At 44.7% G+C, this 25,988-nt stretch overlaps 1 protein-coding gene across 1 annotated transcript in view; it reads right to left on the bottom strand.

Moving 5' to 3' along the window:
* Nucleotides 1–20,236, bottom strand: part of LOC130583042 (calpain-8-like) — a 28,710-nt gene extending 8,474 nt beyond the window's left edge. Inside the window, 16 exon segments of the mRNA XM_057382105.1 lie at nt 1,015–1,026; nt 2,408–2,444; nt 2,917–3,097; nt 3,817–3,977; nt 4,987–5,061; nt 6,430–6,505; nt 7,300–7,393; nt 8,258–8,346; nt 8,349–8,425; nt 8,725–8,845; nt 8,848–8,866; nt 9,975–10,093; nt 17,763–17,832; nt 19,991–20,017; nt 20,020–20,185; nt 20,187–20,236. Of these exon segments, the coding sequence (XP_057238088.1) occupies nt 1,015–1,026; nt 2,408–2,444; nt 2,917–3,097; nt 3,817–3,977; nt 4,987–5,061; nt 6,430–6,505; nt 7,300–7,393; nt 8,258–8,346; nt 8,349–8,425; nt 8,725–8,845; nt 8,848–8,866; nt 9,975–10,093; nt 17,763–17,832; nt 19,991–20,017; nt 20,020–20,185; nt 20,187–20,236 (1,374 nt within the window).
* Between the last annotated feature and the right edge of the window lie 5,752 nt (nt 20,237–25,988).

The raw sequence follows: 25,988 nt of genomic DNA, 5'->3' as shown, positions 1-25,988 counted from the left end.
CTATAAAACTACTATTCATGACTTTTGCATCACAAAGATGTCTTTCAAAAAGTGTGATTCAGTGACACACAAAAAGTGCTGTGTGGCTGATGCAGGATGGGAAGCATTGCTTAGGGATAAGGTTTCTGTCTGTCTAAGACCAGAGCACACAAAGATCTTATCAAACATTGTATAATGATTGTTTTTCTGTTGCAAGCAATGRAAAAATGTGTTTGTTTTTCCTCTTTTGTTCTGAGACAAGACTGAATTTGGTATTTATTGAACAGCCCTATCCTTTCCCCTCACTCACYATTAAGCTAAGTGGAACTGCAAAGATTAAGAGGACAGATCTATATCTTCTCCAATACATAAAGTTCATTTTCCCTTTGCATTTGCAAGGCTGCTAAAAKAACACAGTTAATTGCTACATGGCCACACATTCATTTACTGAGAGAGGAAAAGGGCTGAAAAGCCAAGGAAAAAAYTGGCAGCACAGGCTGCTGGACCTCAGTAATGAGTCTAGGCTATTCCTACTGCCAGACACCCCTGGGGTCTCTTTCTTCAGCAATGAAAAGTCTTTGCCTCAGTATTGACATCTGGGGGGATTAGGGAACRCTGAGTGGAGCTTGTTCATTACCAGGAGCCCCAGCTCAGAACTGTGAAAGGAATGGGTCTGCAGAGCTTGGCATTTCTTCTAGACAATATTAGCTACATTTTCTCACTTTTAGAGTGCAGAGATCCTGTTCTGCCTTCACCTGAATTAAACAGCCAAATTCTGACCTCAGTTGTACAAACTTAGTGGAAGCCAAGTTTCAACAAGTATAAATGAGGTCAAGACTGGGAGTTAGACATTTGTAATAAATCCTTGTGCCTCAGTCCCTTGAAAATGGTTATTCAGAACTGGAGATATTGGTCCAGGGATCCAAGAACAGAGCTCTCCAGAAGAGATATCATTAGCAAGGAATAAATCTTCCTGGTAGCTAAATTCTCCAGTGCAAGAGGAGGTGCCCATCTGGAGGGGCAGAGACTACATACCTCCTGAGAAATCTGAAAGGAAGGGAAAGAGACAATGTTAAAGGGCTGCCTGCATTCACTACTAAGGGGGGGGAAAGCAGATAAAGCCTCCTTCAGAGGCTTTTTTCTTTAATTTTCATTTACAACCACATATAATAGTATATAAGATGCCCATGAAATTCTATCTTGTCCTAGAGCTGTTTCAAAGGAAAAACTGAATCTTCATCAAGAAAAATCTGGAAAATATCTAATTGTTTTTTTGCCCTGATATGTCATTGTGAATTACAGTGTTGAAGTTAGCCCCACTTTGCTAACCAAAACCAGAGACCGAAAGTCCTACTACGACTGAATATGGTGAAGTCACCCTGGGGGTGATGTGGTTGTTGTGAAGCAATTATAAGAAGTAGCAGGTTTCAAGATTTGGCCCTTCCTAAATTAATTAAATTACTATGTTAACTTGTACCTCCAAATATAAGGTGGCTTTTCCAAAAGCAATGAGCTGTCTCGAGAGCACAGATTCCAGTGAGAGCCAAAGAGAGTGTCCTCTCAAGTCCCAAAAGAGSTCTTAAAAATATCCTCCATGCAAYGATTCTGGAGCCTGAGTGGCCCCTTGAGACCTCAGATGTGGCTCTCTGTAAGCAGCATGCTGGAAGCCGAGAGCTGGGTGATGGACACACCGTTGCTGTCAGCAGGCAGCTGCGTGACTAACAGGAGCTCTGCAGGGCAGGTGGACAGACTGAGCACAGATCTTTCCACCTCCTCCTGCAGAGAGGCTGCTTCAGGTCATCATTTCTGCTGTCCTAACTGGAGAACCCCAGCCCCAGCATCAGCTGCGATGAAGTAAACCCAGTGGTGACCTAAGGAGCTGGGAGCATAGCTGGGTGCCTACTGAGATGAATTAGCAGCCAGATTTTGCCAAAAAATTTACATCTTAAGAGACACTTTAGTGACCTAAGATTCTCTAAGTCCACACTATTATGGGTAAGACTCCAGAAGACACAGAAGGGATAGAACAGATGTGAAGCACAAAAGTTTCTCTAGTGTTGTATTCACTGATGGGAGCAGACAAACACCCATAATGCACAAATTTGGGATGCTGATAGGTGAGGGTGCCTGGCACCACAGARAAGGCAGCTCAGAAACGTGCTCAGTGAGAGCCATGTGTGCATGCAGTCACTTGGACACTAGGGAAAACTTTCCCTGGTTTTCAGCCATCCCACACAAGATCTATTAGCAAAAGTCAGCCATTCCCATCTGCTCCCACCTGTGCTGGCTAATGATCATCATCCAGTGCAGTCTATGCAACATTTAATTGCTTTTCTCCATGTATGATATTGGTAATGATACTGGTTGGAAATTTTTTACATTTTTACGTTTACTTCTCTCCCCTCACACCACAGAAATTAGAGGTTACACTGTAGGTTTTCCCCTTCATTGTATTTTTAGCAATGCTGGGAAAAACAGGAAAAACAAAGCCCCAAATTTACTGAACCAGAACAGTAGCATATGGCAGACAATGGATCAAAAAAAGTTTGAAATGCAAGGGACAAACAATAATAATAAAAAAAAAAAGTGACTGCTGAGGACTAATGATAGGCTGTAATCAGAAATGCTTCTCTGGAATTGCCAGGCACCCGGAGCCTGCCCCCATTGTAAGAGAAGACTCTCAATGAGACTGTTGCTAAATTACTGGCTCRATAATTTACACTGCCATCCTGTTGAAGTGGGACAAAAAGTGAGCCTCAATTTATCTGAGTCTTCCCATGTGATGGGGGTCAGGAAGAAATGAGAGAAGTAATTGAATCACTTTGCAAAATCCAGTTCTTATTGAAGTGTATTGCTGAATGTCAAGATGTAGCATGCTGCTAATTTTTTTCTATTTTAACAGGACAAGGAATAAAGCCTTTAAAAACAGGAACAAACTTTATCTGATAGACAGAAAAACCAATACTAAGCAGACCTTCTCCCATTCTCTTGTGTCTCCTGCGGTTCTTTTGTATCAAGCCCGCCACAAAGGTACAGCATGGCTCCTTCAAACTCCCTTCATGGTCATYGTCTGGCTCATCCAGCTGAATTTTAAACTGGGGATTGGTCCAGTATGTTGCTAAGAATTCCTGGTGGGAGACAAAAAGGAGGAGACTTTGCTGTCATTGCAGCCAAAACAGCTGTCACTTGACCTACAGAGAATATCTCTGCGGAAGGACTTTTGCCTGGAGTTTTTCCAGTTCTTTYCATTGAGTTTTATGGGTTTATGTTTTCACAGCTATGCTGAGTATCAATTGGAGCCATGGGAAATCAAAGCACCAGGGCATTTCCTGAGGACTAATGACCAAGAGGGAGGAGCTGATGTTGTTGGTTCCAGCAGTCATTTATCTCTGGGAAATGTCCTTGGCTGAGGCTGTTACTGTTGCAGGAGGACCTGATGCCAGACAGCCTCTCCAGAGGTCTAACCTGAAAATGAATGGGAAATAACAGTGCCACTGAACTGTGACGCTTTCCTGGCCTAYCCAGCCCTTCAGAGGATTACTGCAGGCAGCAGCAAAAGCCATGTAAGGCAGGAAAAGCAGACAGAGGAGAAAAAAAAAAGAATATAGCCACAAATTTACTACKTGGTGGGTGGGTAATCCCCCATGAGGAAATAAGTGTGAATTAGATTTTCATTTAAACTCCCAGGCTTTTGCTTTCTGTGTAAACCCTGCAGAAACCATTGCACCTCCAAGCTCTTCCCTCCCACCAAAGCCCCTCCAGTTCAGTTCACCAGCACTTACTTTTCGAATGTTTTGTTTGGGATTTCACCAAAGGCCCATTTGGCTGGATCCTTACCTTGGTAGTTCTGGCAATCCCCAGCAGTTGAACCCCGTCTCCACCGTCCATGAAACACAGTTAGGTCCCATTTATCGACCTCGCTGTTTGTCAGTGTGTCAGGAGCCAAGCTGCAGATCTCCAGGCGGCTGAACTGCCTTTGGAAATCCGAAAATGCCATCCTGGCACACAAAAAGACCAGGTTAGTCCATCAGCCTGCAACAGATGAGGTGRCTGCAGCTGGACATTTCTCCCAACAGGGCAGCTGACATTGGTACTACAGAGCTGCCCAAAGCTGCATTTAATTGAATTCTGAAACTTGGAACTGGCTTTTGGGAAACTAAATTGCCTGCTGCCCATATGAGTTGCATCTTCTGGAGATAACCTTTGTCAATGGCTGACATACACTATGGGCTCAGTCAAACCATTTCCTGTCGTCCCCAGCTGTGGGCAATCCCTCATGGATGATGCTTCACCAGCAAATTCACTGGAACTGGCGAAACAATATGTGCGAGGAGATTCCACTGAAAGGCAGTAAGAGCTGACCCTTGTGAAAGCATCACTCCAGTGGAAAACAGTCTCAGCTCSGTGTTTTGCTTCAGTCCTATCACTGATGTTTGTTTTGACCATTCCTGGTAGGTTTGCATGAGTGAYAGACCTCGATTGTTTCACACTGCAAGCAGAGGTCTGCTCTCATTTCCCAGTGCCTGATGGCCCGTGCAGCTGATTGCACTGGAGGATGGTGGCCATTTATCTTTCCAGGCTAGGACAGAGTGACATCGGCTCAGCACTGATCCATATATAATCAGATCAGGGTTAGGACAGGCTTTCTATTAGGTCTGAGTAAACAGACTCTTCCCAAGCTGGTAATCTGAACTTTTTCATTAGTGTGTACCATTTAGGCAAAAAAAAAAAAAAATACAAACCTCAAAATGTAGAGCAGCTGAGGTTCATTCTCACCACCTCATTAATTTTATTACCATCTGGTCTCTACATTTTGGATAAGCGCCGAGTTATGCAAGCTCTAATAAAAGGTAATATTTGAATAGGAAGGGAGATAAATAAGAGGCTAACAATGCATGCATGTCATTATTAACCCCTTGGTGCTGGCAGTTTTTCTCCAGCCGATTGAAAGGATTGCTTAAGGCACATAAAATGTCCAAAAGAGAAAGCTAAATGGACAATTCTCACCAAAACTCTCCATCATCTACTTGCTGATCCAGARCTTGTTTTTGTTTGGGATCAACATAATTCCATTCAGGAGCACTGCAGACAAAGCACAAAAGTACACAGTTCAGCGGTTGCATCTTATTCTACAGTGAGATCTGAGTTAGGTTATATCTCAGGTTGATAAAGGATATAATAAAYGATATTATATTCTCCAACAAATAGACCTTGTGCCCCTCCAAATGACAGAACACCCTGCGACCTGACTATGCTGGGCTGGAATCAGACTGCAACCGCATTTGCAACAAATAAGCYTTGAATTGAATCACCCCTGCCAGGTGCCAGAAGACACAAACAGACTGGCTGGATTAGGAAATTCACAGCCTGAAAGTCAGTCAGAGCTTCTCCATTTGAAGACCTATTGGGGTACCTGATATCCTTCCTGGCAAAATTATATACCTCCATTGTTGGGGGTGATGAAAGAACAGGAAAGCAAAAAGGCAGAATTAGAAAATTTACTGCAGAAAACAGCTTTGCTCCCTTGCCATTCTGATATTAATGTGCTCAGGATGGATTCTGCTCTGATCTGCTCCCACTGACAWTGCAGTGCTGCACCTGCCTCAGCAAGGCTGTCCCATGGCAAAACAGGTGTGACAAAACCAGGATATGGCGTGTGTGTGCCTGAGGCACCTCACCTTGGGGCTGCGTGAAGCAGCTCTGATAAAAGTAAAAATAATTGTAATGTTATCTCTATTTTCTTTCCCTCATTATGATACATGAGCACCCAGGCTGCAGTCAGCCAGGACAGAAACTGAAATCTGAAAGTGTTGCAGGAAAAAAACTTATTGTGGCCCAAACGAAAGTAAAATTTATGCCATTCTAAATAGAAAAATAAAAGATGTTTTGTCACTGCCACAATCCCTAGATTCCAAGATAGCTGGAGCCCAGACAGTTTCTGAGAGATTTTCAAACTTCTGTGTCCTTATCTTAGTCAGCATCCCCACTTTTTCGAGATTCTCTGATAGGTTCCAAGTACTGGTCTGATTTAGAGCTGAGCAACCTCAGAGTTGAAGCAGAGGCACAATGGTTTATCCTTGCTTTAACTCCCAGGAACAGGACTGGTTTGTGTATTTTATTGAGGTCCTGGCACCATTGATAGGATAAATTAGGGAAAAGTTGTCTTGCAAAATGCTGTGGGTATGGCTTGCATTGGGCTGCTCAGAGTTAAACCAAGGGCTGCTGTCTCTGATTAGAAAGCTCYGCCTGAGGCAGGTATTAATGCCCACTGGACAGCATGGATCAATATCCAACCTTGGTAATAAATTAATAGTGTTTTATTCCAACTGATTTACTATCTCTCCTAAATGCGCTTTGTGATTGGATTAAATGCTTTGTCCCAATTTTATTTTTCATAGATTCACCATAGATACACCAAAGAGAGAGAAACAGGGACATATAAAAACCTACTTATCACTCCAAGATCCAGTCCATTGTACTTCACCCCAGGGATTTCTAAGCCTCACTAGTTTCTCTGGCTGTCCTCAGCCAAAGATCCACAACAAACAGAGCCTGAGCACTTCCATTACTCCAATCATCACAGGGCAATCGCTTTTCAGRTAGGATAAAACATGATTTGTACTTGAGTGATGCAGCCCTTTACAATTTGCAATAGTTAAAAGACACCTAGATGCCTTGTACCTTTATTTTACGTTATCCTGTGCCACCATGTGAGCCATTCCCTGCAGCAYTCCCCATTTCATGTAATGACAGCAACCTTAAAGGAAAAACATCGGCTGCAAAACAGCAGAATATCTGCATTCTCAAAAGCAGGAAACATTGCACAACACAGCCAGGCTGGAAGGAGATTATCTGGCATGGACATCCTTGTAATGATTCCAGTTTCAGAGGAGTAGGAATGCCTGGGGCTTGCTCTGAAGGTGAAACTAACAGCAGAGTTCATCAAAGAGGCTTTTAGTCTTTTCCCATCAACTCACACGGGCAAGGTACTTGCTCCCACCTCACACAATATAAATGTGTGGGGAACGGCTGCCTCCTGTCCTGCTTTCCTTTCTGTACCCTGAGTTTTGGTAACAGCTTGGCCCACCTTTACACTGGGTACCCCAGCCTCTTGGTACCATACAAGTAGCAGACTGCACAGTGTACTCCGCACAACTCCACATACAGAGCTTCTGACCTGGCTGAGTTCTACAGGCACTTCCTTTTTCTATAAGAGGGTGCATAAGTAAGGAACACTTTTATGGTCAGCCACTGAACATCATCAAAAAGTTGAAACCACTGCAGTGTTGCAACTCTAAGCTGGTTTGCATGATGASCCCAGAGAGTCTGGCTCCTCTGCTCCAGTGATAGAGTAAGCATGTCCTTTTACCAGCTTCAGACTTGTGATTGCTTCTATTTCAGCTGTAGCAGTTATCTGGAGCAATAAAAGTATGCATATTTCTGGTTATRTATTGTGTATGAACTCAGCTTTCATAAGCAAATTAATATGGGGGAAGATATCCAAAGYGGWGTGCACAATGAATACCAATATTCTCGAAGCAAAGTATATTAAATTAAGGTGAGATCCACARCAAAAGCTGCAGTTTCATGCCCCTTAATATGCAGTCCGAGCACAGAAGAAATTCAAGAATGTACAATGAAATCTAAATCCAATTCCCAGCTCAGGTGACAGACCCAGTCACCTGCAAAGACGTGTTCACATGAACTTAGCTCTAGCCTGTCTCACTCAAAATCCAGTMTATCAAAACTGGAACTCTGGTAATTCTATATGCCACAAGGCAAACAAGATAATGAAACAGGATGTGAAAGGTGTGACGTTTCCAAAACRTGTTCAAATATCATCTGTAACTCGAGAATGTTTGTATTACAGGTGTCAGTAATCCTTAGGATGGAAAACCAAAGCCAGAATCCAACTGCAGGCTACAGCAAAGTGTCTCAGCAAGTTTATCTCTGGTAGTCGAGTGCCTGGAGCTGAAATTACACAAAATTTGAATGAGAAAAGACACTCGTAAGGTGAAAATGGAACTCCAGAAGACCAGGACATATTTCATGGCTTTAAGTATGCTGTCTTGMAAATGGGGAGGCATGATGGGAGTTGGTTTTTTAGAGCCTTGTCCAAAGTTTTTGTTACTGAAATCAATAGAGGTCTCACATCAATCACAGTTTGCTTTTAGATCAGACCTTCCTGCCTATATTTAACATTGGTTTGGGCTATTGTCACAGCATGGACCAGAGCCCTGAGAAGGAGCCAGGAGAGTAAAGCTTTGCCAGATCTTACATCAGTGGAGCAGCCGAGCAGYGACCCTGCTCTCAGAGCCTTCTGGATGATCTGGTACAGGTTGGAGGGAGCCCTCCGCAGCTCACACGCTCAGAAATGCCCCCAGTAAARTCCTCAAAGCCCTCCACAGTGGACCCTCCTGCTAGAGCTTCGTAAGAGCCATTCAGCCTGTGGGAGAGAGACGATAAAAGCTGTACAAATGTCCATCTCCACCTGTTAGCACAAGGCACCACAGAAACAAGGGTGTGTCATTCAGGGTGTGTCATTCAGGGTGTACCATTCAGTATCTCTTGGTCTGTGTGGCCATCAGTGTGACCTGGGACACCAGAATTAAAGCCCCTGGGGACAGACAGTAGGCAGCACCCCTTAAGGACCCAGAGGGAACTGGAAATGCTGGCCGGGAAGGAGGCTGCACTARAATGAAGTGTGCTGTGACTGTCACCACAGCCTGGGCCGTCACCCGGCACAGCTCCTGCCCAGCCCTGTATTTGGCATAGGCCTTCTCCAGCAGTGCGCTACAGAACTCGTTGCCTTCCTCCGAGTGCACGAAGGGCAGCCTCCCACTCTTGGTGGGCACCACCACATCCACCACTCCCCATACTGCCAGAACTGAGGCAGAGAAGAAAGGAAAAGATGATGGGGGCTGATGTAACAGCTCCATGCCACCACCCTCCTTACCCTTCACCTGTTGACACCTCCCCCTGCACGAGCCACTGTAGGGTTTGCTTCCATGTTGGATTCCTCCCCTTTGTAATAGAGRCAAACTCCTCCCAGCTCTATGGAGCATTTAGCAGGCTTCTTAATGCTATATTAAATTTTGCTGAAAGGAAATACTAACAGCATCTCATTGCACATAACATCAAAAGCACTATCTGTATGTGTAAACTGAGTTTACATGGTGGATAGCCCAGAAAGCCAACCTGGATGTAGAATACGCTGAACTATCTCAGGGCTCAAACCTTAAGAAAAAAAAAAAAAACAAAAAAACAACCAATGCCCCTGTAAAAATGCTTCAAGGAGAGGTCATCTAAAGGGGAAGCACTCAATAGTGTTAATGCCTTCTGAAAATACTAGGAAATGTGTGAAACATTGCTAGTACTAAATTTTGGCCTCAAAGCTAGAATGTTTACTCCAGGATTTGCTGCATTCCTGAAAGGAGAGACCATAATCCACAGTGTAATACTCCAAGGTGACCTGGTGGAAGGGGCAGGCATGTGTTCTAAAACTTCTCACCAGAACAGCTCCTTCAAATTTGCAGGGTGAATACACATTGCTCCCACCTGAGCCTAACGTCCAGTCAAAGCAGGCTGGCTAAATCCCAGCACTCTGGGTCCCCAGGCAAGGAAATAAAGRCAAAGCAGGGAMGGAAGGGGAGGAAGGAGAAGGAACCATACTGGCCTGAATTCACTCTCAATAGCTGGCAGCAACAAGAGCTTGGTTTGGGCTCACATGGCCCGATGGTTGTGCTCAGTCTACCAAATCTGTAAAACTCCCTAGAGTCCCATCAGCTGTAAGGCATTAGAACCTCAGCAGTCAGGAGGTCTCATTTAACATTATTTAACTCAGTTCTTTTCTTTCTCTCTCCCCATCAATTTCACATACACACTGTAATTGTTGAATATTTCACTTGTTCCAAACARCAAAAAAAATAAGCTGCTTGAATTAAATACTAGCATTTTTTTTTCTTTTATTCTCAATCCCCTGATCGTATAAGTACCTGGAAATGAAAGATTCCAGCATAATCCTTCTGGAAACTCTGAGCCTTGGGAACAACACGGAACAGAATATCTGGATTCAAAGTGAGGGATGCAATGGCAGCTAGGAGCCAGCAATCACCTGAAAACACACATTACAAGGCAGAAAAGTTCATTAATAACTCCATTAAGTCACACTCTCACAAAATGCCAGCAGTAAGAGCTATGCAAGGTCYTGCCAGATTCAGTATTGGTTCAGCAATCAGTTCTTGTTCTGTTATTTCTCTCTTTTGYTCATTTTCCACTCACCCAAACCACACAGGTGTCTTGGGGCCTCTGAGGCTGGCCATGGTGGTAATTTCAATGGTCTGGTTTGTGCTCTGATTTTTTAATGAAGCTGTGAAAACAGGCTGCTTTACCTAAGCTTGTTAATGCCCTCAGGAGACCAAGAATACAGCCAGAAGGACAAGGCATTTGGGCTATGTGGCTTGCAAAGCACGGCTGGGCAGGACAGAGTCAATGACCTGCAGTACTTTAACTAGACTCAAGCCACCACATCTGGGGCAGACAAGGACTTAGGAGACAGCCAGAAGAAGGCAAAGCAAGATGGTGGGACTTCCATTCCTATCTCTTGAAGAAGATTCAGTGGACAGCAGGAACATTTGGGGGGCTGTTCCTCCTTAGGCCTTTCTTTGAAGGTCTGAACTTGAACCGTCACCATTGCTGGGGATTTGCCCAGCAGTCTGAGGGAAGCTGAAGCCTCCCAGCACCTTTGTGAGGAGGTGAGTCCTTTCTTTGGCCTGTTCCTCATTTTGGAAAGGCTGGGCTTTCCCAGCCCTCCCTGGAGGTTGTGTGCCTTGCAGCTGGAGTTGTTTGCTGTGCCTTGGGGGCTGGGTAAGCAGGAGTCTCTCTCACACTGAGGGTGGTGCCCTGGGAMACTCGGTGACTCTTGGTGTTTGCACACTGCCAACAGCAGGAAGAACTTCTGTGATTCTGTTTTATTTCTGAGGTGTGCAGAAAGCCTAGGAAAACAACACTGCTCTGAAGGTACTAACATTTTCCTGGTTCCCTGAGGATTATCTGTGCCAAGACATAGCTCCTTTATGMCAGTGCATATTCTGCAGAAGACATTGGCACCGCAGCTCTTGCTTCAGAGGAAACAAGCTAACTGAGAAATCAAGGGAAGAGATTAATCTGCAGCAAGATTGAATATCCTAGAGCAGCAGTTAAATCTTGACATTGAGTTGGGCTTTATGATTTAGTGCCATGCTGAATACAACTGTAAAAACAGGATGCATGGACTTGGCAGGCACTCTCTGCTGCCTGCACCCCTCCAGGAGGTGCCCAGACACCTCCTATGAGCTGGTCTGAGTTAGACAGGTGGTGATTTGAGAAACCCCTGGTGTGATGATCTGTAACCACCTGAGCTGGCTGATGGATCCAAGACCATCATCTACCCATTTTACCAGGCCAGGCCTTTCTAAAGAGGAGGGAAAACCTAATATTAGTATGTGAGCTGCTGCTTGAGCCTTCCGCCAGTGTTGCGCTGCCTCCTCTTGGCTGCCACATTCAGGAAAGAGCATTCAGGCTGGAAGGGGGCAAAAGAATGGTTGGATTGCCTGCTTCTCCCCCATCCACCTCCATTTCTTATGAGAAAAGCTTAAAAGAATTTGTCCTGCTCATCCTACACAAGTGAAGTTTGAAGAGGAAGTGTGAGGCAGGTTAAATGCTACTTTGCAGAAAAGCTGTTTGAGGCAAGAGCTCTTAGTTGAAAGATACAATTTCCTTTGCAGAGAAGAAGATAAAAGGATTGTGACATGTTTAAAGTGGAAGTAGGGAAAAGTTGATGCTCTGCATATAGAAAARAGAGTCTGGAATATTCAGACTATAGAACAATTATGAGCAAAAACCTGCTAAGGAGGGATCAACTTGCTGGCCTGGAAGTTTCCTCCCAGCCTTGGGTACTTATGTATAAAATCAGAAAAATTATAAGAGCAATTATATGAGGAAAAAAGGTTTTAAGAACCTCGTCTCCCAAGGAAATGTAGATGCAGGAAAAAAATGAGACTGAGAACACTCAGATCTGCTTTGTATCTATTTCTTTAAGGCTTTCCTTGTTAAAGTGCATGCCTTAAGCTGTTAGAATTTCTGTTTTCCTTGAAGAGGGAGAAATAATGGTCMTAAGTGTGGGGAATGGATTTTCAGAGGAGGAAGATGAAAAGCCTTATCAACTTAGAACTGAAATACCCATTTTTCAGATGCTCTGGCTGTTCCTGGCTTGCTGCAAAGTGCAGAGGTTTATTTCTGAGAAGGTGGCAAGGTGGGGGTCCCTGATGTCCCTCTTGAGTCCCTCCACCCCTGTGAGATCAGAGAAGGCCTGCAGCAGTGACAAGTTGGTGCTCTCCCCATGTGCAACACCTGGAAAAAATTCTCCCCTTCCCAGTCCTGGCCAGGATTTTACAGCCAGTGAWGAAGAAACCACTCCAGGCTTTGCTAAGCACAGTGGATGTTGGATGCACAATTAGGCAGAAGATTCAGTGAAATGAGGGGGGTTTCTTTAAATACATTGTTTACTTCCCCACCTCAGAAGTAAACAATTTCAGAATCTCAGCCCAGATAATGCCAAATGCAGCATGAAATCCTTTAAGGTGCCTTTTCTCACARCATGAATTAACTTCTCAGTGTCTGGGAGAGTGAGCGACGTGAGTGTCTCTGACTGTCTCCAGCACACAGATGCAGTCTGACCTCCCAGGGAAGCATTTCAGGGCAAATCACACCTGGAAAGAATCACATTGGAAGAATTGCARTGGTGAACTTGGCCTTAGAAGCAGCCATGCCTGCCTTGAGCACTGCAGAGTCCTATCTCCAAGCCTCACTTTCTGGGGCTGAACATCCTTGACTAAGCTCGTGCCAGCCAAAAGGAACCAGCTGGGAATTGGCTATTGCACTTGATAAAAATGGAAGTGTGGCTGAATGAAGATGGTTTGGGAGCATCTTTATGTAGCAGAGATACAGGACATTCAAGCTCCTGGGATATTTAYTTTCAGAGTATTTAGGAATCTGTCCATATCAAGGATCTTCCATGATGGGGCCTGAACTGCAACATTGGCCTCTTCCCTTCTTGTACACCACAGTGTAATGGGCAGGGATCCCAGCCCATTAACAAGCCTTCTCAGCCCTACTGGATAACACATGCATAGTTCTAAAAAAGTACAGATTGACAGTTCCTGTTCCCTTTTTCAAAGTTTAACATCATTTTGCCAGCAAGAAGTTTTAGAGTTGAGTTTGTGGTTGTGCCTACAGGACACTGCAACAGCACGAGCTCCCCAGAAAGGCACCTTGTGTAGGACCACTCAAACTTGTTCTGATTCAGCTGCAGATTATAAGAAATCTGTGAGGAAACTGTGAGGAAACTAATTAATTCTCTTCCTAAAATGGGATTTTTTTTTTTTTGAGGGAGAGAATAGGAGACGAATTGGCCAGTTAATTAATTATTTAGAATGTATTTCCAGTAGACATATAGTCAGAAAATATTAAAAAACATTCCTGTTCACCAGATGTGTTTAAAGTTGCAGCATTTTGGCTTGTAAAAATAATTCTCTTTTTTTAAAAAAAAAAAACCTTTTCAACATGAGCCCTGCAAGGTTAAGTCATCTATGAACACATAATGCTGCTTCTGTTTAGTCTCATATTTCATGAACAGAGGYTTCAGACAAGTGCCAGTAATGGTGTTTACTGCTGCTGCTGAATGTCCTGAGAAGAAGCCAGCTTGATTCCTGGATCTGAAGTAATTTTAAAAGGTAGTAAAGCGAAATTTTCTTTTTTTAATTTTTTTTTTTTATTTAAGCAATTCTGACCTTGAGTTTGTGGTGGAAAGGGTAAACATGAAGGCTGGCTGTGCCTAACTCCTGTGTGCGTGTGTGTGTGTGTGTGTGTGTGTGTGTGTGTGTGTGTGTATACATATACATACATACACATACACGCGTGATCTTGGAGAATTACCTTGATGTCCGTGCACTTGCAATCAAATCCTTTGCTGCTCACAGATGTCCTGAGTTGGCTCATGTTCTCAGTGCTACCCAGGCAGCTCCTGGTTTACAGAGATAATCGAATTGCTGCAGTGAACAAGGAATCCTCAGTGACCTGGGTGCTCAGCGGGTCCTCTGTATTGATGATGTTTACCCAAGCATGCTCCACTTGCAGAGGCYATAAAATAAATGAGAAATTTGATTAGTTTCAGTCGCTCCAAAGCTGTGCTCAGTTTCTGTTTAGCTACCATCAAAGTGTCTAGACAYAGAGCAGCTAAACTCTCCTTTGACCTAGAGATGGTGAGTTTCAGCCAAAAGTCCAAGTGTGTGGTTCCAGGATGCAACTGGAGAGCAGAGAGGCATTTCTGTCCCGACTGTGCTCTGGCTTGTTGCTGTTTCAGCAGTGCCTGGTGCCCACAAAGGATCCCAATGCAATGCTGTGCCTCTTGCTCCCTGGATTGCCAGGCAGCTCCCTCTCTGAACTTTAGTCTCTGCWGGAAGCYCTYGTTCAGAGCTCRKAGCACCTGGGGCMTCACAGCAGACATCAAGRAAGMACTGACCCACAAGCTTACCACTTAYGGCAGTGCAGGCTGCCACTGCTTTGGGATTTCTAAAGACTTTCTGAAGTTTTCTATGGAAATTAATTATGTTCTGTGTACAGAAAGCCAGAGGAGAGTCCTGCCAAGGAGTAGTCTTTCTTCTCTTTGGGGTCTCAGAGTTGTTGGTGAATGTATTTTTTGACACCTACGGGATATATTAGCTAGAATAAGGATCTCCAATATCCCTCARCCCGTGGGATTGAACATCAGAAGGGCCATATATTAATGTCTACAGCAAAATAAGTGAACAAACCCAGTACTACTGAGTTCTCTCCCTCCTACAGCCACTTCAAAGGCTCCCTCAACAGGTATYAGATCTCTCTCAGAGCTGTCAGGCTTGGGTTTGCTCTCCAGGATCCCTGTAATCTCCCCAAACCTGCCTGTAGGACAAGACATGCACAAAGCACACGTGGGGTGGGCTCCAGGGCTGGTGTGAGCTGGTGCCTTCGCCTTGGCTTCAGGGAGCTCCTGCAGCTGCCAGCGCAGGCTCGGGGAGCTGCCGTGCCTGGAGTGGCCTCTGGGCGCTCAGAACAAAAGGCAACCCATGAATATAAATAGCGTGGAGCTGGAAAGCTAATATTAAACTGAGGGGGTTCCAGCGTGTTTTATATTATTTAAATTAAATTTATGCCACTTACTTCTTAAGAACTTCTGCAAACAGTCCTCGGGTTAACTTATTCAGATAGCTGCAAGAAAACTTCATAAGTCACCTTTAATAACTAAGACTATGTGACTACATTTCAAGTTGTTACTAGGCTATCAAAAAGATATGGTTCAAAGAACGTTTAAAACATTCAAGTCTTTCAAGTCCCCATCAAACTTCCCAAGCTGATACTCATCTAGCTTACGCTGTTGTCAAAGAAATAAGTTTAATGGAGCAAGACCAACTCTGGGTTTTCTTTTTCCTTTTGTTCCTTTAAACCCAGACCTGCAGTGTTATTTTTAAAAGAAAAKGAACATGTCAGAGAATATTATTAAAAATAGGCTGTATTTCCCTAAAGGACTTGTTACCCAGTCACATACGTGGCTGATSTAAATATGTAATCAGGGTCTGTTTCAATACAAGTGTTTTACATGAGGGTTTTAGTAAGGAGGACTTTGATATTCAAGGTATTGGATCAAATACCAAAAGATCTTATTATGCCCCAGAGATGTAAAGCAAATACCTGAAGGCTAGAAGGTAAGTCCCATGCCTGCAGTTTATTTTTGTGAAGGGTCAGTGTATGTAGAAGCAATTGTAAGCAGCCTTGCAGGAAAATATAGGATTATCTTTCATTATTTTCTCTTTTTCTTTTGAGAGAGTGCAAGAAAATCAAGCTCTTAATAGAGGAATCAGATTTTGGGGCTTTTCTTCTAGGTTTGGGATAACTTTCAGCCCTTAGGTTACAGCCCACCAAAAGCTGTCTTGGGAAAACCCAGAGCAAGGCACCATCCCCAGATTCACGRGAGATTTTGGGGTCCAGTTCTGTTGTTACCACTATGTGACAGATTTTGGCACTGATCTCTAATGAAGCCCATTTAGCACAAGGGACTGGGGCCCTATGGAAACATCCAGCAGGTGACAGAAATAGAAAAGGGCTCAGGGTATTTGCATTCAGTTTCTAGGCTAAACGCAAACAATGCACTGGCGTCTCTTCTAGTTTAAGAACAGATACTATTTCTCAGTGCTATAGCTTGTAAACTGTCAAGGAAAATGAGGTTTTATTTCAGGTGTATGTTCTTAATTTTTTTTTATGCTATTATAGAAACTTTCCAAATAGGAGGTGACAAGAATTGTCACTTTTACTACTTATTTGAGCCATTCTCCTGAAAAACAGTAAGTGATTTCCCCATACTCTGTTGCAGCATCCACCAAATAAATATCCTGGAACAAGTATACGATTGGGCATCTTATTTTTAGCATTTGGAGTACAGGCCCACACACCAGGGAATTTTCTAGCAATTGCTTTAATAGCGCTATGTTTACAAGAGCAGCACTGGTGTTATTTATCGCCAACGACTCGCAGAAATTGTTTCAATCTCATTTGCACAATGGATGTGCTGGAAGACCAGTGAGGTCAGGAGCACTGCAGTTAGCGGCACAGGAAGGAGAAAGGCTGATTTCTCTGTGTCTAATCTATCAAATTCTCATTACAAGAGTCTCAGCCTTCTCGCCTCTCTGTGCAGTCAGGAGAGGTTGCTGCTGCTGTCCTCTGCAGCTGGATCTTATCAGAGACAGGCAGGAAAGGCAGCGGCTGCAGCAGCAGCTACTCCAGGCAGAATAACGTCCCCTTGCAGTCCCCTTCTGGACCCTTTCACAGCAGCCCTGTTTAGCCAAAGGCAAGCACTGCAGGAAAGTGGGAAAGGAAGGGTTTTTATGACAGATGTCTGGGAGAGGATGAGTGCTGCCTGAGCGATATCTCCTCTGATCAGGCCCTGATACRGGGAACTGAGCAGCGCTGCCTTTTTGGTCTGTGCTTGCACAACGTGGCTGGCCCCTGGCTGCTCCTGTCCCTGCTCACAGCTCCACATGAAATGTTGCTCAGGCAGAAAGAAGCATTCAGCATGAAGGGTTGGGAACAATTTGTTTGTTGTGGGTGGTATTACAAAGTTTACATGTTCTGTTAATTTTTTAATGATGTGTTTTCAACTCATGCTTGGACCATCTCACTTGACACAAAATGGTACCTCATAGACCCAGCCCCTTCTAAACCAGTTCCTGCTCTGTTCCTTGGTTGTGGTGCATTTGTTTTGTGTGAAACTGAGGATGGAATTTGCTCTGCCTTTCAAATAAAAATCCCAAAGGACTAGGCTACAGCAGAAAACTTCCCTGGTGTCCCTTGTCTTTGGAGCTGCTTTTGCTGGTATGGGCAGGAATTCCACTCTCGCCTCAAGGCAAATGCTCTCATGATTAGGTTGCTATCCACCTTCATTGTAAGAGGTCAAATGCAAACCAGTTTTCTGCTCCACAGGATTACTTCCTTCCTGCAGGAGAAAGTTTGGTGTCTTCCAATTTTGACGCAGCTCTTACAAGCCCACATATACCCTGTGTCAGGCCGGGATGTGAGTCCTCTTCCTGTGCATCTGCCTCTCCATACTGTATCTGGGAAACAGCTAATTAAACGGTCCATGTATCAGGAGTTTTTAAATTAAGCTTCATTTCTTTTTCTTCTTCCAAAACAAAATTCAGAAGCATTGTACATACCCAGCTCTCCTTGGCAGACATCTGTTCGGGTAGCTCCTCCAATTATAAACTGAGGGCTGGCACATAACTCCTGAAAAAAAACATAATTTCAAATTTTGCATCATCCTTTGTGGTCTGAAAAGTTCCTTTTTCTAGTTCCTCATTTCAGTATTCAAAAACTAYTAAACACTTTCAACATTTCTTTAAAACATGTCCTTTCTCTTCTGTCTGATAGACATGGTCCCAGGATAACATTTCCTTATTAAACTGAGGACTGCATGCAATTTTGGGTTTTTTTAAGGCAAATCTTGATACCCTTTGCTACTAGGCACWGTCAGTGATACTACTGAAAATTTTTGCTGCTGTGGAGACAGAGGTGRAAATCTACCTTAGCATTTACTTCTCACTTTATCTTCCTGAGATTTTGATTCAAGCAGCACAGACGAGTTTGTGACTGTGGCTGCTGCCTGTGCCACTGGAACTGYGCTGAGTTTCCAGTGCCAACGGTGWGGAGGATGTTCCCCCACCCTGATCCTGCTTCCTGAGAGGCCAACCACATGAATGCTTTTATGAGCAACAACCCCCCCTTTCTTCCTGGCCCTTTGGGGCCGGCCAAGTAGGTTATGGCAATGACTGTCACTCCTATCCCAACTCTGARCCCTCCAACAACTCATGGCCTCTATTAGGAAGTTATTATTGTCTCTAGAGACAAAAGCCTTTTCTGTTTTTCTGAGACTTTTCCAGGAGCTCCTGGATGGCAGCGGGAGCAGTTTATAGGAAGCCTAACTTGGCAACCAGGGTTAAGGACAGTTTAGGGCAGTCACCAGCTGTCCCTGAGAGCAGCAGTTGTCAGCTCCAAGCATCCTGTGGAGAGGCAGGGACAACACAGGACTTCCTGTGTGCATGTGTGTGCTGCAGGGCCAGCTTCTGAATCTCCGCTTGCACTCTCGCAAGAGGAGTCATCTCAGCTACGTCACTTTTACTTCTGTCCAGAAGATAATGGTCCAAAAGTTGGTTACCCTCCACACAGGAAAAGGTTTTGTGTCTTTTTGTCTTCTCCCTCCAAAGCAGTGCTAGTGAGCTGTATATGACATTACTCACCCAGACACCTGTCCTTCCTGAGCCATTCCCAGGTGCCACGTGCTCCTTTCACACAGCTGAGATTCCCCTCAGCGGCCCCACATGGGCTGGGACATTCAACCCTGCTGGATCTCAGCCCTCAGTTATTCCTTACTCTGCTCTGCTTGTGTCTCTGCCTGCAGCTCAACATTGTTCTTGTGTGAGAAACCCAAGTCCAATTTAACTTTAACCTAAGTCTTTTCTAAGTCTAATCTTCTCCAAGGATAGGCAAAGCCAAGAGACACATCCGTGATCCATGTTGAGGTAACATCCAGAGGTGCCAGAGTGAKGTCTTGATGGACAAATGGGGTTGCCAGGGTTATTAGACCTGGAGTTACTACACRTGTAAATTTCTATTTCTTACTTTTCAGGTGAAAAAACAATAAAACCCAAAGTCTTAAAATTTTCTGTTCTTCTCATAATCCTTTCCTTCATCAGATGGAGGTAGTAATTTGTGGAGGGCTTTTTTCCCTAATTTTTAAAGTATTTTTGATGTGGCAAAATAACAAAGGAGAAGCAAAGTAGGAACAGAAATAAAYGACTGAGAAATGAGAGTGCAGAAAAATCTCTGAAGCCCTGATTTTGTGACTGAAAAAAAAAAATCTGATCTTTCCTGATGAAAATTACCTTCTTCAAATCAGAGGCTGTTTCTAGGATATATGTATTCAGGTGATAGCATTTCCAGTCAGCTCCTATTTAACTGCTACAGGAAGCTTGAAGCRAGGCATTTTATTTCGGCATTAGCCTGATTTCCTGAGGTACAGCGGCGAGACCTTGGTGTGGTCACAATCGACAGCCAACAGCTCCCGGGGTGCTCCATGGTCTGTCTGGATACACACAGGGCTTTTGCAGCCACCTCTGGATTGCACCCTGGACTTGTAGCTCTGTGGAGCTGGGATGGACAGGGAGGAAGCAGGTTCCCGTGAAGCAGTTAKAGGATTCCCTGTGTTTTCCCTGCCCACTTTCCAACCTTTCTTCTGCCAGCCGTGGAGTAAAGCAAGATAGAATTAAGAAACAAGACATACAGAAACAGTGGATATTCAGGCTCACCACTGATTTAGCGTGGATGTTCATCCGGACTTTGGTGAGATTTGAACCCAGTGAAATCAGTTGTTACAGAGCACTCTTACCATGGGACGCTTCCAGACTGAAGYGTTTTCATCCCTTGAGTTTTGAAGGAAAATGGTCCCAGATCCCAGTAGCCCAGAGCAGAAGGACAGGCTGGGAATTCTTCATGCTTGAGCAGTGTGCCAGTCTGCAGGCACTGCTGCCTCAGGGCTTCATAGTCCTGTTTCCAGCACTTGATGGCATTCCTGTTGGACCCGCCCACCTGATGCCGCTCTTTCTTGGCTGAGGCTCACGGCGACCCTGGCCATGCTGCCCCCTCCCAGCGCCTGCTGCAGCTCTGCCTTTGCCTGATGGGTGAGAGGAGGTGAGGATGGGCAGGCAGCAGGCTCGGGTGGGCCCAAGGACTGCYCTAAATGCTCCAGCAGCCCTGAAGGGAGGAGGCAGCAGGAGAGCAAATATGTACCCAGGAGAGGGGCGGGACCCACCATCACCGTGACTGGGATTATGGGCGCTGCCYGCTGCTACTCCCGTAGGGCTTTTTTGCTTTTTTTGTTGCCCCTTTTTAAAATACTCTTTTAGCAAGAGGCCAAGGAGAGCTTTTCCAAAACACATCTTTTCACACATGGAATGAGACTCTGTGCATTACATATGCTGAAAGTCAGGTTTAAAGATCAGTCCTYTAAAAATCCACATGAAGAGGGCTCAGAACTCCTTTGCTCCTTCTGAGATCAGGCTCGGTGCTGTTGGAGGGTTGTGCAGCCACAAAACCTGGAGTTGGATATCTATTTCCATTGCTTACATGGCTATGGAGATTCACCAGCAATAAAATGCGTGGACTAGACAGAGGTAGAGCTGGCCACTTGCAAAGGGCAAGGATACAATCCAGGAGCATGAACTAAGTCCAAAATGGTAAATTGTTTCACCAGACAGGAGGGAAGCTGGTAAGCTCTGCTACCCCTCTCCAGCATCACCTTGGGCAGAAGTCATTAAAACATCAATAAAAATGGGGCCTTGCCTCAGTTAGCGAGAAGTTACCCATCATATTTACAGTCTTCTGGTGGTGTTTTCTGCATATAAAATATTTACATGCAGAAAGCCTTGGGTGCAAAAACACTTTATAGACCTTAGGTTCCTGTTCTTGTAGGAGAAAAACTCCATTTCTACCTGGCAACCCCATTTTGTACTGACACAGGGGTGCACACCTCCCTGGCAAGGTGCCTGCAAGTGTCTGTAGGCTCAATAAATGAAGGAGGAAATATTTTCCGTGGAGCACAGCTGCTCTCTGCTGTCATCCTGTGTAATGGCTAGGATTCCCCAGCAAAGCCCTCAGCGTGTCTGGCTAAAAGCTGGGTAAACAGTAACTGTGTTTGCCAAGCAGCGTKTTCGATGACTACCTCTTGGTAAAGTTGAAAAGAAGGTGTGGGGAAGGGAAGAGAGAATTTTTAAGGATTGAAACCTGGTGAGATAAGGAGTCCAAACAGGGGCTAGCCTGGTTGCTTGTCTGCAAATATTTGAAGAGAGTGAATGCAAARGAGGAAACAAAATGATTTGGTGAGTTGCAGGTAGTGAAGGCTGGGCTGAGGGAATTWGTATATCAGTTACCCCAAAATTAAACTAATACTGTTGAAATTGAGTAAAGGAAAAGGATGGCCAGCATTTYATCCCTGTTACATTTCAGTACTTCCAGGTATGTCTGTGTACTGAACCAGAGTGAGGAATGGAGTAATAAAGAGTTGAGGGGAGGGGTTTTTTTTCCTGCCAAATAGACCCTCTCAGGGGTATCCCCTTTCTTTGTTCATAAGACAGAATAGCACTTTCTTTCCCATCTTGCACCAGTGCCTTGTGCTGAAATTGCTCTCTTCCTGTGGTATAGAGGAACACTCCCACTTTGCTGTGATTGCTGTAAACTGCAATTTTGGCAGTGCTGTTCATGGAAAAGCATGGTGCTCCAGCAAATGGAAAAGGCCATTTGAACGCAAATATTTTGTTTTCCACTACTTTTTCAGACATATACCTGAAATGCTGTGTGCTCTAACTCCATTGCCGCTAGGTGTGAGTGGGCACTGCAGAGGTGAACCCTTGGGYATCACCAGAGTGTAATAGGGTAAGACAGAGGAAACGTAGGAGCACCTCTCCTTGGAGACAGGCTGAGAGAACTGGGGTTGTTCAGACTGGAGAATGAAAGGCTCCRGGGAGACCTTAGAGCACCTWCCAGACCCTAAAGAAAGYTACAAAATAGCTAGAGAGGGAATTYATASASGGTTTGTAGTGATAAGACAAGCGGGAATGTGTCTTCAAACTGACAGAGRGGAGTTTTAGATTAAAAATTAGGTAGAAATTCTTCACTATAAGGATGGTGAGRCTCTGGCACATTTCCCAGAGAGGTTGTGGATTTCCCATCCCTGGAATTGTTCAAGGCTGGGTTGGAYTGGCCTTTGGGCAACCTGTTCTAGTRAAAGGTGTCCCTGCCCATGATAGGGGGGTTGGAACAAGATAAYATTTAGARTCCCTTCCAACACAAACCATTCTATAATTCTAGAAAACACAATCAGATTTTATTGAATTTCAGTTTCYACGTTTGGAAAGAGGCTGAGTACAACCCTTTTCTGTGGGGGAGGCTTGGATCATGCAACCACCAGTGTGTCCACCACAACCATTTCCTTCCAGTGATCTGTAGCACAGCGCTTCAAATCTATTTTCCAAGCTTGATTAGAAGCAGCGCGACTTATTTTTGTGTAGAAAGTGATACAGAAGCACCACCTAGAGGATATAAAAGAGATGATGACTGCGTAGTTGACTACAGCAATCGCTGACATTTGTATTGTAGGAGGGAAAGATTTCAGGTTTCCCAAAAACTGCTGCTGTAGTGACATTAACCCCTAGGGTAATAGTCATAGTAATTATTCTAATTTTTGTTGCTTCTGGGATTTGCATGGTTTTGCCAGGCTCTTCCTGCTTTCCTTTCCCCTCTCCCCCTCTCTTGATGATGGCAAGAGGGTGAAAGGGATAGGGAAGAACCAATTAAACCAGGAAAATGCATCACCTGGGTTTCAAAGAAGAGACTGAAAATTTCATGCCATCAAGACTGTTCTGTATCTGAGGAAACCTTTAGAAGAAAATACCTGCCAATTATCCAGTAGTTCCAGATACATTTTTGACATGGTGCATTAGAGAGAAATGAGGGCTCTCCTGTACCACAGAATTTTGCTAATGAGGATTAAATCTGCTTCACTGTATTGTAGACCCTGCAGCATGAAAACAAATTAGTTTGACTCTGAGAGCTTGCCTTCTTCTATTCTAGCTGTATGGGCTCCCACCCACCATATTACCATGAAAATGGAGTGACTATCAATAGGAAGACTATTGGAAGCTATGGAAGTTCCTAAATGTTTGTCTGTAAGATTATAGTTTTAGAGGTTGCAATACTTCACCTAAGTGTTTGGGGAGCAAAGGGCTGCTACAAGTTGCAGCCTAGCAGGTTCCTTATAGGAAAACACATACGTAATTAGCCCTGATCCTGCTTTGTTGTTCTATAAAAGCCAGAAAATTGTTGATGCCAAAGGCACAGGAAGATGATATCCTGCAGAGGTAATGCCTGCACCCCGTGTGTAAAGCTCCACAACACGAATTAGGCTGATCCAGGAATGATGGTTCAGTGGTGGGGAAGAAGCTGGGAAGGTCAGCTGCATTTGGAGGATGACCCAGGTGTTTCTGACACCTCACCCTGCACTGGCGAGGGCTGCAGTCAGCCCTGTGATGCTGGGGAATGCTCTGTGCCTCTCCAGATCCCAGTTCCAGACAGGAAAGCAATTCCCTTCCTCGCAAAACATCACTGCTAATTTTGCAAGCCTCCTTCCCTAGGAAACCTCCCTCATCCTAGAAAGGACAGGACAGTTCCTGGGAAGGAGAACAGGAGCCCAGCAGGTGCATGGGCCCATTCCTCCCTTCCTGAGCTGTCGGCCAGTTGTTCCCTATTGTTCCTCAGTATCTGTGTACGATGAAAGGGCAGATGAGCAAGAGGGAGCAAGTGTGAGGCAGAGAAGTTCTGAGTTACTCACACTTGCTGAGTGTGGAATTAAGGAAGGACATGCCCACCCTGCCTGAAACTCCATGCTGTGAATGGCAGCGGGATGCTCCTTATCAGGRACCAGAATGAGCTGTTGCAGCAACAGCTGAAACCACTCACTTGCAAAATGTGAGAGTCRGTGRYTTCAAAGAGCTGCAGGTGTGCAGGGAGATTAWGCAAAAGTCGGATTTCTTTTTCCTTCTGAAGTTGCCTGGTTTTAGGGAGATGCAATAGGCTAACTATTGTTTGGACTGCTACTTTTGCCTAAGAGCATTACRCTGGTCTCACAATCAAATGGAAATCACCTCTTTCTTTGAAGAAAATGGGTGTATTATGTGAGTGTGTGGAAAATCAAGGAACTGCCTCACGTAGTGCTCAAAAGAACTTCGTTCCTTCTAACTGTGGACTCCTATCCATATCAGCTGCTGGGCTGGAAGTAGAAGTAGTTGACTTGTCACCTTACCTCACTGCAGGGGATTTTGAGGGCAGGCTGTTCGGGTGGCTGCTGGGACAGCCAGTTTCCCATATAATAAGGGAAATTCTGCATTAAACCAATATATCCTTGCCTGTCATTAAACCACTTGGGACAGTACAGTCCCTGTAAGTTTGGAACCACTCTATAAAGCCTGGGAGGCAAATATATTCCTTCCCTGCATTGCCCCAGGTACCTCTCCCACTGCTCAATTGAATCCTTGCTGGTTTCATTTCTTTCTGTCTTTGTTCCTTTCTGTTCCTCTCCTCTGTTTGGCTCACTCTCAACCCTCATTGCACCTCAGAGACTTTAAGAAAACTCTGGTAGCTCTGACTGAGCAGAGCAGCCACATAACATCCTTGMACACGCTTGGACTTGGTCGCTGTCCAGCAGAGGCTGTCAGCTGCCAGCAGAGCCCARAGTGGTCTGAGTATCATCTGYGRGGCACAGGGGAGATGACCAAGGAAAGCAAAGTAATTCTATGACAAATTTTCAACCCAGCTTAAACTTCTGCMTCTGCTGGAAAATGGCCWGASYAGAGGACTTCAYAAACCAAAGCTGGTTTTGTGGGYTAGTGAAAACYATTGCTTTGAACTGACACTGGCTTYCTTTAACCCTGACTCTKGAAAAAACAGAGAAGTCTGACCTGTGGCAGCTGTACAGATTTGAACCACTGAGCAGAGCCAAAGAAATGCTTTTTGAGCAGCTCTACAGCTCCCAGATATGTCATGTTAGGATGCAACACAGTCCACTGTGAGTTAAACTCCCAGCTGGTGAGGTGCTGTTGTCTCCTGGTCCAGGAGATGGTCTTTCCTGTAGGATAACTTAGCAGGGCTTAGAGAACCTAAACAGCTGAACAAAACCAGCCTCCAGTGCCATTCTGGGTCCTGCTGCACCTTCAGCAGAACCAGGCTAGAGACCTCAGCTAAAGGTACAGCTATGACTGAATGCACACAGCTTAGGGCACGTAACATTCCTGGATCTGCTGCCAGTTTTCCACGTGTGATCAATTTTCCACGTTCCAATTTTTGCTGCYAAAAATACCATTATTCCCTTAATAAAGGGAGCCCTTCTGATTCATACAGAAGAGGAGACACCTCCAAATCACAGGAAAATTGGACTGTGCCTTGCCAGGTTTGGACAAGCAGGTGGTATCAGGGCAGTTTCCTTGCATGGCCATGATCTGCACCGACAGGCTGGCACTGCTCATACCATTCACATCTAGCTTCAAAAAGATTTTGGGGCCTCCTCTGCTGTGCTGGGAATTCAGTGCACAGTGCTTAGCTTTTATTCCTGTTTCATGACAATGGCTTCCCATGAACTGTGCATGTAGGACCTGTCCTGAGTTTAGGAAGAGGAGTCACAAGTGATGGAAGTGCAAAACTACCAAGCAAATGGGCAAGTGTTACACGCTGCATTGGAGCACTACGTGCCAACAATGAAGGAAAATTTCTCACTGCATCTCAGCAAACGGCACCACCGGAAATTTGTGGTTTTTAAAGCATTTGTCAAACAATAATGT

The sequence above is a fragment of the Malurus melanocephalus genome, unplaced genomic scaffold (assembly GCF_030028575.1).
Source record: "Malurus melanocephalus ecotype Western Australia unplaced genomic scaffold, MMel_1.1 scaffold_549, whole genome shotgun sequence".
Lineage (NCBI taxonomy): Eukaryota > Metazoa > Chordata > Aves > Passeriformes > Maluridae > Malurus > Malurus melanocephalus.
The sequence above is the reverse complement of the archived record's forward strand: the minus strand, read 5'-3'. Positions and strand labels throughout refer to the sequence as shown.